The sequence below is a fragment of the Rousettus aegyptiacus genome, unplaced genomic scaffold (assembly GCF_014176215.1).
Source record: "Rousettus aegyptiacus isolate mRouAeg1 unplaced genomic scaffold, mRouAeg1.p scaffold_m13_p_2, whole genome shotgun sequence".
NCBI classification, from domain to species: Eukaryota; Metazoa; Chordata; class Mammalia; order Chiroptera; family Pteropodidae; genus Rousettus; species Rousettus aegyptiacus.
The window spans coordinates 168,650,139-168,669,842 of record NW_023416295.1 but is presented as its reverse complement, the minus strand read 5'-3'; the positions used below and the strand labels follow the sequence as shown (position 1 = coordinate 168,669,842).

Here is a 19,704-nt window from a genome sequence, read left to right as displayed (position 1 = left end):
TTGGGCCTTTCTCCCTTTTCTTCAGTCCCGATTTCCTGACGGTTTTTCTTGTTTTGGGTTAAAGCGGGAGCTTTGATCGCCTGCTGTCTGGGAGCCATCCTGTCCCACCTGGAGCCCCGCGTTGCTTTTCCCCACGGGACGTTAGGCACCCAGTTCCCCTCTGGAGACCACTTTGGAGTGTGTGAGCTGTGCTGCGGCCACCCTGGCCGGCTCTCTGACCCTCTGCCTCTGACCCTAGGCGTGGGGACCTGCCGTTCGTCGTGCCCCGCCGAATGGCCCGGAAAGGCACTGGCGAATGCTCGGACGAGGAGGTGGACGGGAAAGCCGACGGGGCTGAGGCCAAAGCTGCCGAATAACCTCTCCTGCTGCCCAAGACGGACGGACCCACAGACCGACCGACCAATGGACGACTCCACCTTCCCTTGCTAGCCCCCGCAGCACCCCTGCACCTTCTTGGGACTGCTGTGACCATGCCCCGCCCCCCGCCCCCACCAGGCCAGGGGACCTCAGGCCTGCACCTCCCCATCCCCCGGCTTTGTTGAAGGCCTTCGACTTCCTCTGCTACAGCCCCTCCTGCTCTCCTTGCACCCCCAGAATCTGATACCAAAGAATCAGGGTCCTGGGCCCCCAGCTCGGGAACAGAGTGACCTGCAGGATCTTCAGCCCTCTCTTGCCAAAAAGCACAAGATGGTGAGGCAAGAAGGGCAGCCACCGGGGATGGGCGAGAGTTTTCTATGAATCTATTTTTCTTCAGACTAAGTTTTGATAGCCCGACACCCCAGAAGAGTCGTCACCTTCCCCTGCCTTCGCCACCAGCTCTTCCCCCAGCCCCTTCTTCGCTGTTGGCAATCACACGTGGTGACCTCACACCCTCTGCTCCACCAACCCCCAACTCCCGTGGGCTCCGGGTGGTCCAGCAAGAGCAGGCCCAGGGACGCCACCTCTGTGCAGGGCACAGAACGCTGAGGACAGGGAGGGAGCGTAGTTCCTCCCCACCCCTGCTGGGCAGCGCCACTGTCCCCTTTCTCATTCTGAAACGTCTCAAGTGCAATGACGGCCCCCTTCCCTCCTTGAGCGAGGGCTGCCTACTCTGCACAGGCCGTCGGGCCGAGCTGACAGGGCCTGGGGGCCAAGCCGGAAAAGCCAGCAGTGGCTTCTCCCAACACTCTTGGGGACCAAATATATTTAATGGTTAAGGGACTTGTCCCAAATCTGACAGCCAGAGCATCAGAAAGGGCCAGCGGCCCTCCCCTATGATCTTGTACCTACTCTAGGACTGGGCCCGAGGGTATTTTCTCTGCACCATTGATTCAGTATAGTTTAAAAATCTGCCATCTGCACAGATGTTTTTGAAAGGAGAAAAAAAAAAAAAGGTTTTCTTTTTTCCCGCTTCTGATAAATGATAAAATCCCCAGTCTTTATCACTGCCTTTCCTTTGGAACCATGTTTAGAAGAGAGTAGCGTGTCCTACACTGGTCTACACTGGTTGCTGAATTTATCTGTGTTCCTGTTTTGTATATGCTGCATTTAGACTTACTTATGGCAAAGAAGGCATTTTTTTTTAAAAGGAAACCAACTCAACAAATCATGAATATATGTAAAAGCTACATATGCCTAAAAAGCTCTGAATTCAGGTCCCAGTTGCTGTCACAAAGGAGTGAGTGGCACTCCCACCCCCACCCCTTTTTTATATGATAAAAGTGCCTTAGCATGTGCTGCAGCTGTCACCACTACAGAAGCCGGTTTACAGATGCCGCCCACTGAGCGTCACAATAAAGAGAACCATGTGCTACGAGCCACGTGTGCAGCCGTGTCTGTCTGCGGGAGGGGGTCGCCTGGGAGGGCCAGCGCTTTGCTTCCGCAGCAGGCACCTCCTTTGTGCACCTTCTAGAAGCTTCCAGCGGTGCAGCATGGTTGAAGCAGGGGAGGGGTGGCAGTCGTGCAGAAAGAGGTAGAAAGGCAGGCTGGGTCAGGTTCAAGGATGCTAAGAGCATCTCATATAAACCTTGGTTCATTATTCATTGAGCACCTGCTATGTGCTTGACACCGAGCTGGCACAGGATAGAGGCACAAGGCCCAGGCTCTAACTGTAGGGGGCCCCCTTAGTCATCACACAATGCAAAGCCTTCCCTACGGAGGGTCGTCCTAGAAGCAGAGATGGGGGAGTCGGTGAGTAGGCCTGTGGGTATCGGACCACGATTGTCAAAGCTTGGTTCATTCAGTCTTCTAACCATAAACCAGGCTCGTTGGCAGGCCCCGGGAGTACAAGAGCAATGAAGGAAGACATGTCCTTGCAGCTGCAAGAGGTAGGGGAGGGAGGAAAGGCTTTCTTAGAGAGGGCTAGGACACCCACTCGCCCACTTGGCACAAGGTGTGGACTTGAGCAGCAAGGGGGGGTGGCACTGCTCAGCCAGCACAGTTGCTAAGGAAAGCTGCGTGCTGCCCGGCATTGCCTCGGCCTCCAACAGCTGACCCGTCCAGCCTCCGAGCAGGTGCATTTTGGCCCCTGCTAAGGTGAGCTGCAGGAGGTGCCATGAGAGGTAGGTGGGGCCAAGCGCTGGAGGGCTTTGGGGGGCTTCTCCTTCCATTCAAGAACATCGGGGTTTTTGGACTGTAAAATTAGTCCATATTTGTTGTCATATCACAATCTCCTGGGTTGGCCTGCATTTTCACCACTTTATTGCAACCTTGAAGCAAGGGCGCTGAAATTTTCTGACTCATTTCGAGCCAACGGGAAGAAGAATTTAGGGAAGAAAATTACATTCTTAGAATACTTGAAAGTTTTAAGGATTTTCCTTCCTCTGGGAAAATCGCATGGACCAGCAAACAAAACAAGAATTTGAGAGACCAGCCCAGGTTCCCTGCTCCTGGGGAGAGTCATTTCACCCCATTGGAACCTCAGTTTTGTCTTTTTTTTGAAAGAGGGATTATAATTGTTTACATCACAGGGCTGTTGTAACAAGCTCCTCATTCCTTTCTCGGCCCCTGACGACCACCCTTCTGCTTTTTGTCTCTGTGAATTTCACTACTCTATACCTCATATAAGTGGAATCATACAGTATTTGTCTTTTTGTGACTGGATTATTACACTTGGCGTAATGTCCTCCAGGTTCATCCATGTAGTAGCATGTGTCGGAATTTCCTTTTCCATGTGAATAACGTTGCATACATGAGTCACAGTTTTCTTTTCCATTCATTCATTGACGGAAGCTTAGGTTGCGCCTACCTTTTGGCGATTGTCAATAATGCTGCTGTGAACACGGGTGGACAGATACCTCTTCAAGACCCTGCTTTCCATCCTTTCGGGTACGTGCCCACGAGTGGAATTGCTGGAATACGTGGTAATTCTGTATTTAATTTTTTGAGGAACTGCAATACTATTTTCAATAGTGGCTAGATGCTATTATTTTTAAGGCCATACTTTGGCACAAAAGTGAGTCCAGACAAGAACGTCCCTGGCCTCCTAGCTGCCAGGAGGAGAGAGGTTGGCACGTGCTCCGGAGCTGTCTGGTGGCGTGGCGCTCAGAGCCTCCTGCAACCCCACCTGCCGCTGCTCAGCCCTGCGGTTTCGGGATCTGCTGGACTTGAAGCTGTGTCCCTCGCTCTGAGCTAAACCTTATTGGCAGCATCCTTAGTACTCTAGCAGTGTGACTTTCAACTTGAAATCATTAACCTGGATAAATTACTCAATTACCTGTTTCAAAATCTGTTAACTCTGAAATGTGTCCAATTTTCTTAAACATTATACATACGTTAAAATTAAACATAGTATTTATCTCGACTTCAGTATAAAAATATTAAGATTATGGGTTTGACTTCGTCATCTTTATACTTATTCCTAAGCCTTCCTGAAATTGTCGATTGTTACCCAATTTTGCAACCTGAGGAAAGATAAATGGTGTTGTCCGCTGGATGAGCTGGCAGTCTGGCAGTGAGTGGCCGAGACCGGTGGCCACTTCCCGTGAAGTCACTAGGTGCTGTCGACATTGAGTGCGATCCCCAGCATTCTGCAGCCTAAGATGCCCGTCTTTGCCACTCACTCTGATGACCGCAAAAGTCCTCTTTGTTACACGCTCAGTTTGATGCTCCCTACCCACTCCCACCGTCCCTATAAAAAGGGAGGACAGCTCAAATCCAGCCTGTCTGAGCCACGCACACCTCCCCACGGGCTGGAGAGACTGGACAGGACAGGGCAGGGATGGGGGTGCTGGCCGCGAGCCTCCAGCTGGTGACTCCTCCAGTCTCCACCAGGTGATGCTGGTGGCACATGCCAGACACTCTTCTGAGCCATTTTTGGGTTACTTTCCCACAGAGTTGGGATTTTCTTCACCGTGGGCTGAAATTGCTATTGACCAAAGATTTCGGCTAAGACCTTGACTCCAGAGCTAAAGTCGTCCTAGGTGACCTTGGGTTGGGGTCGAGTTGAGTTCTAATAGTCACTAGATCTCTAGGGTCTGTAACTGGGGTGGTCTCAGCTCATACCCCTGGAGCCTAGAGGTGCCTGATTCTCATCTCAGTCTGACTTTGCAGCCCACATCATGGCTGTCTCAGCACAAGGCCACATCCGGCCAGTGCACACACATCCGTCTCAAGTCCATGCTGCGTCCTGATCCTCGGGATAACTGAGCCACATCTTGTGTGGATGTTAATTAGGTTCTGCTGCTCATAGCGGTTTTGTTCGGACGCCCAACTGCAGTCATGCTAGGGAAAGGGAGCAGAATCAGGAAGAAGAGGAGGTACAGGGAAGAAATAACAAGAGATAAGTCTAAACAAGTGTCAAAGGTCAAACACGAACCTCGCCTTGAGTCTTGGCTCCTCTCCTGAGTTGCTCGGTGAAAGCCACGGCCTCTCCTCTCACCTCGGGTTCCTCCTCTGCAGAATCAGACCCTACTTCTGACTCACTTTTTGGCATGATTAGAAAACGAAACTGAAACTGCACAGTGTGGTCCTTTGTCAGTTTTCAGTTAACATCTGTTGCCAAGAGCGGGGTGCGGTCATTTTTCCGTGGCCTCTGGTATGCTCCCGGCCCCTGTAAGATTGACCTGACAATTCCTGGAACTGGTGTGAGAAACGGGAAACCCATGGTAGGTTTCCACGGTGTGGGCAGGTGCTCACACAGTGCCTGGCACGTACTCGGCCTGTCGTCCACGCCAGCTGCTTTGTTCGGGATCCAAGCAGGAAACAGACACGCTTTCTGTTTTCAGACTTGTTTGTGTCACCATGACACTGGCCTTCCCGTGAAAGTCCTCCGTTCGGACAGAAAAAGATCTGTCGCCAAGAGGAAGTAAGCAGGGGCAGAACATAGCAGGGTGCTATCTGTCCACTGCCACAAACTTCTGGGTCCACCCAAACGGCATTGACCACTAGTGATGGGGCCTCCTTGGCAGGTCGCTGCAACCCAAAAGCCCTGGTGCTGCCAGGGACAGGTCTAGAGAGAGACCCGATCAAAAGGGATCGGGGGAGACAGGAGGAACACAGTGTCTGAGCAGTGGGCCGAAACCCTCCCCCAGGTGCCCTGGGACAGAGCAAGCAGGGGACAGTGGACTCTGGGGAAAGATGCTGGAGGGCTTTTTCAGAGGGAGTGATGACAGATTTGGGCTTTGAGGGATGGGCATGCTTTTCCCAGGTGGCGGAACCAGGTGTTCCTGGCAGAAGGGCCCATGTAAACAAATGGAAGCCCATGTCTGGAAGGCGCATGCACGTGGCATCGACGGCAGGTATGCAATGCTGGTGACAGGTAAGCCAGGCAGGCATTTTGGGGAATGCGGGGCAGGGAACAGGGAGGAGGGGGCTGAGAACAGCCCCATGGGGTGGGGAGGTGATTCGCAGAGGGTCCCACAGTCTGTGAGTGGCCGGTCTTCCTTCCAGAAGCCCGAGGCAGGATGGGCTGAGAAAAGACTCGGGATATCAGTCCTGGGGTTGTTCCTCAAAGGGTGCCAGTCAGCAAGGAGGATGGGAGCAGCCCAGGGTGGTGCTTGGTAAGAGCTGTTTTCTAACAGAAAATGAGACTCTGCTTTCACTTGCGAGCCCTGAGAAGCATCTGGTTTTCGTGTGTATCCATAGCTGGCAACCGGATCTGCACACCAAGAAAGACAGGATCTTCTTCCAGGTCAGCCGGAGGAAGATTTCTTGGTGAGCTGGGACGGTGAGAGACTTCTTATCTCGTCCTCACAACTTGTTCAGAAAAGGACTATTGTCACAATATTATAGATGCAGGAATATCAAGGCCCAGAGAGGTTAGGCAATTGGCCCAAGGCCACATAGGGAGCAGCAGCAATGTTTGGTGTTGAACTCAGGCCTTGTCCGACTGTTTCCTCTCTCCCCCTGTGGCCCCAGACAGTGAGGAGGGAGGGAGGGAGATCTGCTCAGATGGGTTTGCAAAGCTCCCCCCACCCCCCAACCCCCACCCGGCCGGCTCAGCTCAGGCTCTGGGCTACCTGAGACATGGGCCGGTGACCCCTGGAGGAGAGTGAATGTTGGGGTGATTTGGAGGAAGTGGAGGGGGTAAAGGAGGGCAGAGGAGTCAGAACGTCCACTTCTTGTGGCCTGGCTGCACCGAAGCTGGCCCCAGAGGGCTGCTGCCGAGGCTGATGGGGGCAAAGGATTTCTTTTAAGATTGGAGGAATCGAGAGGTTGTTTCACCCACCCCGTCTCTCACTGTCTGCTCAGTGCCAGGCCCTGTGGGGAAACTGAGGCCCTGAGAGGGGAGCGACTTGCCCGGAGTGCCCTGGTGGGAGACAAGCAGGGAGACGGCAGGGCTTTGGCTCGCTGCCCTCGCTGGCCCTCGGTTCGGGACTCTGGGGCGATGGGGGAGGTAGGAGAGGACCCTGGATGTTTAGCAGCTTTGTCATCTTAAAATCAAATGCCAAACGGTAGCACCACTGCAGGGGTGGGGCTTAGACCAGGGAACTTTCGAATTCATCCTTTAAATACCAGCGTCAGAGGGTGTTGGCCTCCACTCTGTCCTTCAAGCGCTGTGCGACGCTGGGTAAGTCACTTCTCTAGGGATTATTTGTTCCTTTCTCTTACCCAGTTTTTAAAAATTGGTTTCACTTTTCCTGTTGATTTGAGGCTCTTGTGTTTTGTGGACAGTCACCTTTTGCCTACAGTACGAACTGCACAGAGGGGCTCCTGGTCTCCCATATTCTGACTTGGTTTATGGTGTACTTTGCAGGTTTTTTTTTTTTTTTTTTTTTAACCAGGAGAAAGATGAATTAAAGTTTAACAATGTGTTTACCTCCTGTAAACAGGAGAGAGACCCAGGAAAACAGAGGGACTCGTCCTTTGTAGTTACTAATTTTTAAGAGGTCAAACGTATCGGACTTTTGCTTCATGGCTTCTGGGACTTGTGTCTTGATTAAAAAGGTTTCCTCGACTCAACACGTTAGTTTTAACATTTCTCCTAGTAAGTTTGTTGTGTTTTTCTTTCTGGTTTACATTTGGAACCCTTTGGGATTGATCGAACGATTGATTGATTTTGTGGAAGCTTGCTATTTCTCTTCCTCCTCTTCCTCCTTCTTCTTCTTAAAGGACATGTTCGATGGGTACCTACAGCTGTCAAAAACAAGATGACTTTTTTGTGTGCCTTCAAAGGAACCTCCAGCCCAGTAAGAACAGCTCCCGGCAGTGGTTAGTGAAGGGGACCGGGAGGAGGCCGGAGGGAGCAGGGCAGGACCTCCAGACCTGGGTCCAGCCACCCTGGGGGCAGGGAGGCTTTGGAACGTCCTGCTCAAGGCACAGGCATTATTTTAGCCAGGACCCATGTTTTCTCGCATTTCTCTCTTCTTCTTTCTCCTCATATGAAAATATTTTGGCTGCAGTAAGGAGACGGGAGGAAATAGATGGAAGTCGCGGAAATCTGATAGAACTGTCAAAAGTCCATTACATCGGTGGGGTGATGTGTGTGAAATCTGAGTCACAGTTTTGTTTGTTTCCTGCCGCAAAGAACTTCTCATGAAGATCAGCAAGGAAAACAAAGAGAATGACTCCATTGCAAGTGAAACTGGGGTTACGCTGAGTCGGAGGAAGGGTGGTGCTTTTACGGCCAAGTGATGGCCCCCCACACCTCAGATTTTAGCCAGGCTGGGCCGAGGCGGCAAAGGTTGCCCCGGGCGGCTGTGGGACAGGACTTGCCGCAGACAGCGCCCCAGTGTTCATAGAGACCAGTGGTAAACACGGCAAAGGCGACTGGAGAACGAGCCATTATTTGTAAAGTCTTAGAGCATCACTGGGCCAGAGCAGAGGCCGCAGGTGGAAGCCGCTCTCATCATTCGCTATTATTTTATCTGTAAACCCCTTTGCCATCATTTCGGTCAGGTCTCAGGAGGAGCAGTTGATAAAAGATCCTTTTGCCTTCAAATAGTGCCTAAACGTAATTAACAGTTGCTTTCTTCCCTGGTCTCTCAAGGCAGGATAATGACAAACAGAACTGAGAGAAATGCGCTCTATAGAAAGCGAGATCTGGGTTTTCTTTTAAGGATTCCGAGAACAGATAGTATGGAGAGGATGTACATCCTCGTATACTGTGAGTGTCGATGTGAATTGGTACAAGTTGTTTGCATGACAGCTCAGCTCTAGGCGTGAAAGAATTTTTATATGTTGACACTCTCTGACCCAGTCGTTCTACGTCTAGAAATATCTTAAAGGGGAATGATCGCAAATATGGGCAAAGTTTTATTCAAGGAGCATGGTTCCTTGCGCTATTATTTACATAAAGAATCAGAAAGAACCTAAGGTCCAACAGTTGGAGGAGGACACGGCACTGTCAGGCGCTCAGCAGCCCACATCAGGGACGCCGGACGGACCCCTGGCCCTCGGGGGGTGAAGGAGCTTGCAGAAGCAAGGGGGGCACAGGCTTTGGGGTGCTGCAGCACCAGGGAATGCATCAAGACAGAGACTTGGGCACAAGGTGCAAGACATCATTTTGGAATGAGAAGAGTCATTTACCAATAAAATATACACACGAATAAATATTTTTGTATGTTAAGGGGAGTTAGAGCGTAGCTTTCCCAACGTGGAATCTGGATTAAAAAGACTCAGGGACTCGAGGACTGTTATGAAACCTTGGGCTAACCCTAAGTTTAGGTGCAAACCTAGACTTTGCGATGGTTTCCTCCACTTTAAACTGGAGCCGAGAGAGCGTGCATCCCATGGAATGTGTGAGAGTGTTGAATGAGGAAAGCGTCCGGAGCCTTGCCGTGAACACGCGATCAATCCCAGCCTCATCCATGAGTAAGCACAAATGTTCCTCACCTCGGGTAGTTTCCAAAACATTCCTTCCCATCTTTTCTTCTGTGTTTGGTTTTATTGCTTCTTTGGTTGAATTACTTCTCGGGTGGCTGTCTCTTTAATTGTCTTCTCCTTGGATGGGGCGAGGTAACATTCCATTAATAGCAGCCAGCAGAGCCCAGCAGACAGATGTATGCATTGGGTTAAGACCTTTTTCGAGGCGTTCGAGGCCATCCCGGAGGGAACCGCCAGAGAGCTGGCCCTCGCTGCTGGCGGGTGCCACAGCTGGCTCACGTGCAGCCCCACAATTTGTTTTCTCTTCCCCAGGGGTGAAGAAACACCTTCTACCAGCCAGGCTCAGACGGGCGAGCTTCAGGGAAAACTCTGAGACCCTGCCGTTGGCACCATGATCTCAGAAGCCCGCGGGGTCTGCCCAGTTAGTCAGTTTCCTCTTCTCTGGCTGGTTCCTGCTTAGGACCTAAAATTGAGGGTGTCTCCTCCAGGCTACTTCAAGCTACACAGGAATCAAGAACCTCAGAGGGGTTGATGCAGTGTCCTTGAGCCCCCAAGAGGGGCCAAGGGGAATCCCCTCACCCCAGAGTCTATAGGGGGACCCCCTTTCTGGTCTTCTAGTTAGGGAGCCATGGCTGAGTGCCCTCTGCCTCCTTCCCCCTACTGTCCTTCCAGCGACTCAGAAGTGAGGCCAGGATAGCCCACAGGGAGTTGGGGGACCAGCGGAGTGGGGGATCTCCTGTCCCCACTTCCTGGGACATCCTATTTCCAGGTACTAACCTCCCCCTCCTAGCACCCTTCCGCCCAGGGCTGTGTTCAGGCCCCGTCCTATGTTCCCAGTTGTAAACACTGGCTTACCCTGGGTGACTGCCTCAGGACCCCCGCACAGGCACAGCTCTGTATGTCCCCACCCACATCCTGCCCCCCCCCACCCCCTGCCGCCCCCATCAACAACCAAACAGATTTAGTGCTGTGACTTCCCTCCATCTAAGCCCTGGTTTCCTTTCTCACCCAGTGAAGCAAGTAAAGGAAAAACCGAAATCAATGCCAAGACTGCATCGCCTTGGCAACCAAGCCACCCTCCCAGGAGCCTCCCAGGAGAGGGAAATACTTGTCCTATTACAGGATAAGATAAGGGAGGACAGAGCAGAAGCCAGAAGCTCCTTAGCAGGCTCCAGGATCCTTGACTGAGGGCTGGGCTTGTTTTCCCTGAGGACAGATGAGATGATCTCCTGTTTGATAAATGGGCCAGCTTGAGTTCGGAGGTATCATCGGGGAGCTCTGTCCTCCAATACCAGCCTGAGGAGGGATAGGTGAAGGTATTGATCATAGGATTCGTGGGGAGGGTCCAGACCCCCACCCACCTGAAGACCCCCCATCCACACCTGTGAGTAGCAGGAGGAATTCTCTTTGCATGGCAATTTTACTCAATGGTGTGTAGTCTGAGACATTCAAAACAAAAACAAACACTTAAGCCTGCTATAGGGTAGAATGCAGAAGTCATGGGAACTTTTGAAACGTAAGGAGGCTTCAAAGAAATGTCAGACGATTGGCCGTGGGTTCATCCTCTGAGCTCTCTTCAAAGCCAGCACATCGCCGACACGCAAGACTCCTTTGCATACGGCTTCATCGTAGGTTTTGAAACATGATTTTACTTTTCTATCGATCGTGTGATGAAGAGTCTCTTTTCTAACTTAATCACGACACCTGTCCTACTTCCTGGAGCGACACCTGTGGGTAGAATGTGCTCATCTTCACACTTAATGGACCAGTAAGAATGTGCTCACGTTTACACATCTGTTCACTCCTGCTCCATTGTGCTCTCTTTGGGGTTTTTTAAGTTAACGTCAAACATTGGGCCGACGTGGGTAGTGTGGTGGAAAACCACTTAGAGATCATTTAGACCAATTTGAAGAAGGTCAGTCTGGAAACTTATAGGCTGCTCCTTAGAGAGACCTAAATTCGCCCCCATCTCCTAGCTTTCCCTCTTGGAATGAGCCAGTGGCCAGGTAGGTCTGTATCCATGCGGGTGTGTTCCCAGGTTGTAGCTATGATTTTTCCAGATGACCAGGTCGCTTTTCTGAAAGGAAGCTTATTTTTAGCCATGTTGATCCACTGGTCTTCTATAACGCATTGTCATTCTTTCTGACAGGCTTCTGGGGTTAACGTGGAAACATCTCAGAATAATTACAATTTTTTAGATGGCTTTCTAATATCTTCTAAACTATGTAATCTAAAAATAATTTTTAGTCAGCTACTGCAGGAATAACTGCTGTTTTCCTGACAGCTGATTGTTAAATCTGAAAACCTGCCTATCTCTTCTTATAGCGATGAGTATGCAAAACCTGGAGATATTTTATTTTTTTACATAGGCAATAGGATTGCCATTTATTCCCTATTTACGTATGTCAACATTCATCCACATGGAAACATGCAGGTTATGAGCTTATTCTAATTTGACTCTTTACATTACTTTTGACACAACGGGGCATAAATAAAACTTTCATGGCGTTAAGATCTGGGTGGGCTTTCTGGGGGTTAGATGTAGAGCCTACATATTTAATATTCACTATTTTAAATGACCAGTGCTAGCATGAAGGGGATGCAGCCAGTAGTACTTGGGCTATTTTTGAACTAGGGTAATAACCCCCGTCATACTATTCAATCAGTATGTTTGCTTCTTAAAATAAGTAACCGCACTTACGTTGTCTGAGCCCTCACCCTTCAGGTGACCTCGTCTTTCCCTTCAGTTGTCTACAAGGTCGATTCTGTTAACTAAGGTGGATGTTAACTATACGAGCCTGAAAGAATTAATTCTGGACCAAATTGAGTCCTGTCTCTCATTCTGATTAGATCGGTTCCAAAATGGTTCCATCTCCAATCGATGGAGAGGATGAGGAATTTGCCTTAAATTACTTTGTTGTTCACTCAATTCTTAGATAACGAGCTGTCAGCTCCCCCCGCATGGTAAACTCCTCAAGGGGCAAGAACCACATTTTTTCGTGTCATGTGAATTTTCTAAGGGGCTTGGCAGCACCTGTACCCCACGGAGTACTCAGCACCTTTTGTTTGTTGTTGCTGACAAGACCTACAAATTTATCCCTCAAAAAAACCTACTATTCAAATGTAGCAAAAGCGAAAAAAAAAGCCTCTTTGTATGTATATAGCAGGAAATACATTTTACATCATGTTCTAGCGCATATATAAATATACACTAGCCCCTAGTCTCTTGTCTGTAATTCCGTAATCTCTAAATTCCCTGAAAAGCAGTCACTCATGTGGGCAGTAATCTTGCTCTGTACTGACATGAGACTGTAGTCGTTACATTATTTATCCCATTTAATGTGAATGTTCATTCGTTTTGCTATGGAAAATCAAAGCATTTTTTTATAGGGTGCTGCCCAGCCCCTGCTGGCAATGGTAAGTAATATACCATATGTGCCCTGCACTCTCTAAATGATTAAGAATTCTGAATTCCTAAACACATGCAGATCCCCCAAATTAGATCATTAATCTGGAGGCCGGAAGTCCCGGAACAAGGTGCTGGTCGGACTGGTTTCTGGTGAGATGGCCACCTAGAGACACAGAGGGTGAGAAATCCGGTATCTCTTTTTTTGTAAGGACATCCGTCATATTGGGTTAGCGTCCCACACGTATGACCTCATTTAACCTTAATGAGGTCCTTAAATGCTTTGCTTTCAAATATAGTCACAGAGGGGTCAGGGCTTCAACATATGAATCTGGGGAGCGGGGAGACATGGTTCAGTCCATAACACCAGGTGATTTCATCAAAAGCACCCCAGGTGACAAGCTGCTCAGAAAGATTAGCATTTCACCTTATACTAAATACTGTTTATGACCTACCACGATTCCTTCCAAGCTTATTCCTTTTCTTTCCATCTAGAGAGCAAAAGCTTTCCTGAAGACGCCGACTTTTTACTGGACACAATGAGCAGAGAGAAACTTCAGAGCCTGGCGAGAGATGACGCCGGGCAGGGGTCTGTGGCTGAGGACGATTGGTTCAGGTAAGCTCCCGGGGACGCCCCAGGAATGTTGCCCGGATCTCCTCCCTGAGCTGTTTCCTGTGGCAGGCACAGCTCCTCCAGGCAATGCCGTGTGTTTGGGGTTGGATGTTCCTTCTCAACAATCCATAAAGAGGATTTCCTCCATACCATTCCCTGGCTGCAAATGGCCTCAGGTTGAGAAGAGATGAAACCTGCAGGAGGAAGGTTAGGTGACCTTGGGCAACTGACTTAGCCGCTCTCTCTTTCTCTCTCTTAGTTTATTCCTCTTTTCAATTTTATTGTGAGGAAAATAAAATAATACATGTAAAATGCTGACGCGTTATGCTCAATTAACATTAACTTTTAAAAAGATTGCTGGGGGAAGACTTCCTTTGGGACAAGCCAAAAACGTTCAGACACAATCAGTTTGTGTCCCTGGGGATTTGGGGTAGAGTCCTTTTTCCCCCTATCTAAGGAATTATATAAACACTGCAAGATCTTGCTGGCCCAAAGGCAGAGAGAGGCTGGAGTGGAGCTGGACAGAGCTGAGTTGGATCCTGACTCTATCTCCACCCAGCTCTGGGGCTCTGGGTTTATGTCTTAGATCTCAGATTGGTCCTCTCTGCAGTGGGAACAGCAAGTCAATCTGATAGGATTATGGTGATGGCCTTAGTGTGAACTGCAGGTCAAAGGTGAGGGAGCAAGTGCAATCATCCTGTCCAGAGGCCCAGGGAGGCCTGGACCAGGGTCAGAGCCGGGGGCGAGGATGGAGCAAAGGTGAGTCCAGGCTGGAGGACTAATAGGAAGGCTTGGCAGCAGGTCTGGGACTGGAGTGAGTTCACCGAGGCACCATGGGCCTAGGGGAAGTCCCGTGAGTTGGAGAGGGGACATTTCTTCCCTCCTTGATTGATCCCCTCACTGCTGGGTGCAGAGGGCTGTGGGTGATTATGTCCTCCATTCCCTGCCTGGAATCAAGGGTCCCCTGACTGTCATTTGGCAACCCCTCTATTCTATGGAGAGGCAGTGAGAAGAAGGCAGTGTGTCCTGGTGACAACTTCCAACATCAGAATGGGTGGCTGCCAATTTTGCGTAATTCGAGGGATTCTGAGTAGATTCACAAGCCCCCAGCAGACAGAAGGTGCTTTCTCTGCATCGGCTCATCCACATGCAGGTCTCGGGCTTAACGATTCACATCCACGGTTCTTAAAGTCTCTTGTGTCTTCAAGAGGTCCCATAAAGTTGCACGTGGCCTCAGCGTGCGGGCATGTGAAGCTGTCACCAGCTAAGCAGCTAAGCTCAGGCTTGTGTCACCTGAGAAGTCGGCAGTGCTGGGTGGTGGGCTGGAGAGTTCGAGGGGAACCAAAGATAGTAGTAGATCCTCAGCTTCCCTGTCAATTGGAGCAGTGTCTGAACCCGGTGACGCTCGTCCGGGAAGGTCAAAGGGCTTCAGGCTTGGCAGAGCAGGTGCCAGGCAAAATGAAAGGACCATGAGGGTCCCTTCTAGCTCTGAGTTTTTGATTGTTTAGTTCTAAGTACCCAGAATTGCCGAAATGCGAAGGCTGGGGCACGATTCCCAAGAGCACCCTTACTTCTGACAGCAACTGGCAGTTTGGGGGCGGTTCCCAAAGCGCCCTCAGGTTAGATAATTCCCTAGAAGGACTCACAGCACTCACTGCAAGCTGTCATACTCACAGTCGCAGTTCGTTACAGGCAAGGACATGGACATAGGCTACAATCGGCCAAAGGGAGGGCTGCATGGGGTGGAGCCTGGGAGAGCTGTGACTGTGAAGTACCATTGTCCTCAGAACGTGTTAGTGTCCCGCATTCGATTTGTGACAATGTGCATGAAGCATTGCCAACCAGGGAAGTTCACCCAGTTAACGAAAAAAAAAATTGTTCTGACGCTTGTTAAACGGTCAGGAAGGCCCCTTCAGGGCCACGGCAGGACGTGTCAAACCTAAGTTAGTAGGGAAGAGAGACCGGGCTCAGCTCCGGATACAGCAGAGACAGCTGGGAATCTATAGCTGATGAGCAGAATGAGGGGATTGATGGATGGAGAATTACTAAGAAGAGAGGTCAAAGGCAGGTCAAGGACTTAAGCATTCAAGGTGGAGGGTGAGGAGTCTGATCAGATGTCAAAGGTGACCAGGCATCAAAAATGAAGGGATTCTTGCTAAACTGACTTGCAAGGGTTCTTGCTGAGATTGGGTGAGACAGGCTGTCAAGGACAGAGCATGGAAGGCCAAGGTTGAGGCCTAGTTGAGACGAGAGCTCAGAAGAGCCTGACTAAAGTTAGGCAAGGAAAGAGTCTTTTTCAACCCAAGGCTCGGTATACAGGCGTTTACTGGGGCTCGATCACGTGCTGCCCACATGGCTGACCTCTAGTCTCCAGCCTCTCCTGGAAGTCAGACGAATGGCTTTAGTTTCTAATTCCTCTGTAGGTCAGGACTGATACCATATGCCCCAAAGTCTCCATCATCCATCACCTTGTCAGACTGTCCAGTGGCCAAAGGCCAGGCAAACAGTGACACTCCTATCAGTCGAACATTTTAGGGGCCTAGAGATCACTTCCCAGTAGCTAAGGGCAAAGGGAAGAGCACTCTGTGGGTCAGGTTAAGTCTTCACCACACCCTAAGGTCCTCTGAATGGGGGTTTTTCTGCTCCACCCCACTTCTCTTTGGTCGTCTGTGGAGTTCCCACTCTGTAAACACTTCGGTAGTGAGGGTGTTGACCTGCCCTTGTGTGAGAAGCCATCTTTATCAAATGCTTACCACTTAAGAGCATCCTAAGAGGACTTTTCCTTACTTATTCCCTGACTGAATAAGTCCCGTGCAGCGTCTACAAGGTACGAAGCACATGTTTAACATTGAAAGAAAAAACATCTTCACATTTGTAAAATTCTTTTCATTTTGATTGATAGCAAAAGCTCTGTGATTTATGCAGAATGGATCTTACTGAGCCCACTCGACAGATAAGCGCACTGCCTTTCTTAATCACTTGACGTTCATTATTACAGGAGTGAGGCAAGCAAACTACACGAAGTCTCGACCCTGCTGAATATGGGCATGGCAGTGGAGGAGGAAGACATGCCCAAAAAGGAGCAGCTGTATAGGGAGTTGTTTATGATTTTGTTTCCTCGAGTGAGAGAGAAGCTTATGGCGTGCATAGGAGAGCTCCACACACTTGCAGACAAAGTCGACAAGGTACACAGGGACTGTACCATCTCCAATGTGGCGGCCAGTTCCACCAGTGCAGTGTCTGGCATCCTGACCATCGTTGGCCTGTGTCTGGCACCCATGACATCAGGGGCCAGTCTGGCGCTTTTGGCAACTGGAATGGGTCTGGGGGCAGCAGCTATTGTGACTAGTGCGTCCGCCAGCATCGTGGACCGCTCACACAGCTCAATGGCGAAAGCCAAAGCCTATCGCTTACTGTCAACTGACATCAACAAAGAGAAGGTGACCGCGAAGGCTCTACTTCGCAATGCATCTGAAATTGTTCCCTTAGCAAGCAAATGGATCGGGTCTTCAGTAGGCATTATGAAGAGCACCAAGGCCATCAAGATGGCCACAAAGGATCCTCAGTCACTAAGCAAGGCCACGGAGACAATGTTGGTCAAAACCAGCAACCAGGAGCAGAAGGCTCTCAGAGGCACTGTGCAGGCAGTATCCAAAAACGCCCAGATCATAGGTGTGACCATGTCAGTTTTCGGCCTTTTGATAGATGTGATCAGCCTCGTGGACCAGTCACACTACTTGCACAAGGGGACAAAGGCAGCGACGGCTGAAGAGCTGAGGAACCAGGCCCAGGCGCTGGAGGAGAAGTTGGCGTTGCTCACCAGGACCTACGAGCAACTGCAGAGAACCTGATTCTGCAACCCCACAGCGACAAAGGCATGGCGGCGCCTTGCGGCAGGGGCGGGGGGCGGGGGGGGGTGTGGGCAGGTCACAGAGAAGAAAGGAACGCAGAACAGGGGACTCGAGGGTGAGGGGAATAGGGAGAAACTGTTTATTTTGGACTGAAGAAGACACTGAGGTCACGAATAAAGCAAGGGGCGTGGAGGAACAAGCAACAAGAAGGCCCGGGATGCGAAAATGTTGAAAACGGGAGAGAGCTAGAGTCCGGAGAGCCGGGACGTGGCAGACGCACCCGCGGCCCCTCTGTCGACCGCCCCACGGTCCGACGTCCCCGCAGGAACGGAGTCCTTCCCTGGCGGTGGCCTTTCGCCCTATTTCCTAGCGTCGCCTGACCTTCGTCTCGCAGCGGGGTTCTCGTAGTTACGCCGTGCCTTCTTTTCTTCTTTAATTTTTGACTTTCTTATCATTACCTACTTATAGTTGACATACAATATTAGTTTCAGGTGCACAACATATTAAGTAGACCTTTACATACCTTATGAAACGATCACCCCAATAAGCGTAGTACCCATCTGACACCGCACATAGTTATCGTGATATTACTTACTGTAAGAAGCATAGTACCCATCTGACACCGCACATTGTTATCGTGATATTACTTACTGTAAGAAGCATAGTACCCGTCTGACACCATCCATAGTTATCATGATATTACTACTGTAAGAAGCATAGTACCCATCTGACACCATCCATAGTTATCGTGATATTACTACTGTAAGAAGCATAGTACCCGTCTGACACCATCCATAGTTATCGTGATATTATTTACTGTAAGAAGCATAGTACCCGTCTGACACCGCACATAGTTATCGTGATATTATTTACTGTAAGAAGCATAGTACCCATCTGACACCACACATAGTTATCGTGATATTATTTACTGTAAGAAGCATAGTACCCATCTGACACCACACATAGTTATCGTGATATTACTACTGTAAGAAGCATAGTACCCGTCTGACACCACACATAGTTATCGTGATATTACTTACTGTAAGAAGCGTAGTACCCATCTGACACCGCACATAGTTATCGTGATATTACTACTGTAAGAAGCATAGTACCCGTCTGACACCGCACATAGTTATCGTGATATTACTTACTGTAAGCAGTGACTTCTCGATGAAGATGACGATGGCGGCCCGTGGTGGAGGTAGTGGCAGTGCTGGTGGTGATGACGGCAAGTCGCGGGTGTCCTTTGGGGCCAGGGCGCTCTGAGAGGCCAGTGACATTCCAACGAAACTCCAAACGCTGTGTTGGAAGAGTGATTGACCTGAAGAAAAGAAGAGGAAAGTGAGACGGGATGGCGGCGACAGGTCGAGCGTGTCGAGGAGACCCACCAGCTCGGGGCCCAGAGACGCCGTCTCTCCGGGTCTCAGTTTTCTCATCGCCCGGGGGGTGTGCCGCACCAGATGATGCTTTAGCTCCATCTGGCTCTCTCCCCATCTTGTGTTCTGTAGACTTTGGTTCAATAAACATGGGCTGATACGCTGAGCCTTTGTCGTGTTGGCTGCCGGGCTTCCCTGGGCTCTGGACGCCTGACCCGCCTTCCAGGGCCTTGGGGAGCACGTCCCCCATGGCTCCCCCTGCTCTCTCACTTGACTCCCACTCTCCCATCCGGTTGTGTCCCTCAGAACTTGGTGCCCCACAGGCTCCACTTGGACACCCGGGGAAAACCTGTATATACCTCTGCTCAGGCTGAGCACAGGCATGTCCCACCCCCAGCAGCTGGGAGCCAGGATTGGCATGTGGCGCAGGAGGCTGATTAAGATGGGAAGGGCTCGTGAGCAGGTGTGAGAGAGGGTCATCGATGAATAGAGGGAGACAGCGAGGCAGCCCGACAGCGAACAATCTCGCCCAAGCTCCTCTCCGGCAAGTGCTTCCAGAATGGGCTTCCCGTGTTCACCCTTGTGGCACTGCCCTGCTCCCCTGCCCATTCTCCACGCGGATCCAGAACAGCCCTCAAGAACGTAGACCTTGATCAAGCACCTGCTTCCAACTCTTTAGGGGCTTCCCATTACTCTTTGCGCAAAAGCCCGAGGCCTCCAGCAGTCTAAGGTAGCCTGCCCCAGCCTAGAGTTCCCTGAGGGCAGAGCAGAAGGCAAGGTGCACCCACTAAGGATTTATTTGGGAGGTGAGCCCCGGGGGAAGGACTGAGGGACCCAGGGAAGTGAAGCAGAGAAGGAAGGAAAGTCGATGCAAAGATGTGTTCTCGATTTGGTGGCCCATGCGGGCGGTTGAGGCTGGGACCTTCTGAAGAGCCCCCATGGGATGCCCTTGACCGTTGCTTCCAAATCCCACAGGCTTGCTCTAGTGTGCATTCGTTCTTTGTGTTTCACACGTGGAACATGTGAGCGCCGAACAGGCTCCCACGAGTGGATCCCAGAGCAGGAAGCAAGAGACCTAACATGCAACATTGCCCCAGAAAGTCCCCTAAGGCACGCACAAGGGGCATCCAGCGTCCTACATGGCCCTTCGTATGTGCCACCTCGCAGCAGACTTTGCCCAGTCCCTCCAGCTCTCTGCCAGCCGGTGCTTCCCTG

At 50.5% G+C, this 19,704-nt stretch overlaps 2 protein-coding genes across 15 annotated transcripts in view; both read left to right on the top strand.

Annotated features, from left to right (window-relative positions):
- The window catches only part of MYH9 (myosin heavy chain 9), an 87,056-nt gene extending 85,261 nt beyond the window's left edge, over positions 1-1,795 (top strand). Inside the window, exon 41 of one of the 2 annotated variants that reach the window (XM_016161683.2) lies at positions 239-1,795. In XM_016161683.2, coding sequence (XP_016017169.1) covers positions 239-356 — 118 coding nt within the window. In that variant the 3' untranslated portion in view covers positions 357-1,795. The remainder of the gene's footprint in view (positions 1-238) is intronic. The other variant, XM_036237436.1, reaches the window with a different exon arrangement.
- A 3,359-nt stretch (positions 1,796-5,154) lies between these two features.
- Positions 5,155-18,655, top strand: LOC107519231 (apolipoprotein L3). 13 transcript variants are annotated; one of them, XM_036237438.1, is made up of 5 exons: positions 5,155-5,284; positions 5,627-5,737; positions 6,028-6,132; positions 13,145-13,265; positions 16,261-18,655. In XM_036237438.1, exons 2-5 carry the CDS (start codon positions 5,671-5,673, stop codon positions 17,111-17,113), a joined length of 1,146 nt encoding a protein of 381 aa, XP_036093331.1. In that variant the 5' UTR covers positions 5,155-5,284; positions 5,627-5,670; the 3' UTR covers positions 17,114-18,655. The 13 variants fall into 13 exon arrangements, with proteins under 13 accessions (XP_036093331.1, XP_016017181.2, XP_016017171.2 ...); XM_016161695.2 differs by having other exon boundaries at positions 5,156-5,284; positions 5,627-5,717; positions 6,064-6,132; XM_016161693.2 differs by lacking the exon at positions 5,155-5,284 and adding an exon at positions 5,329-5,510 and having other exon boundaries at positions 5,627-5,717; positions 6,064-6,132.
- Positions 18,656-19,704: the final 1,049 nt, after the last annotated feature.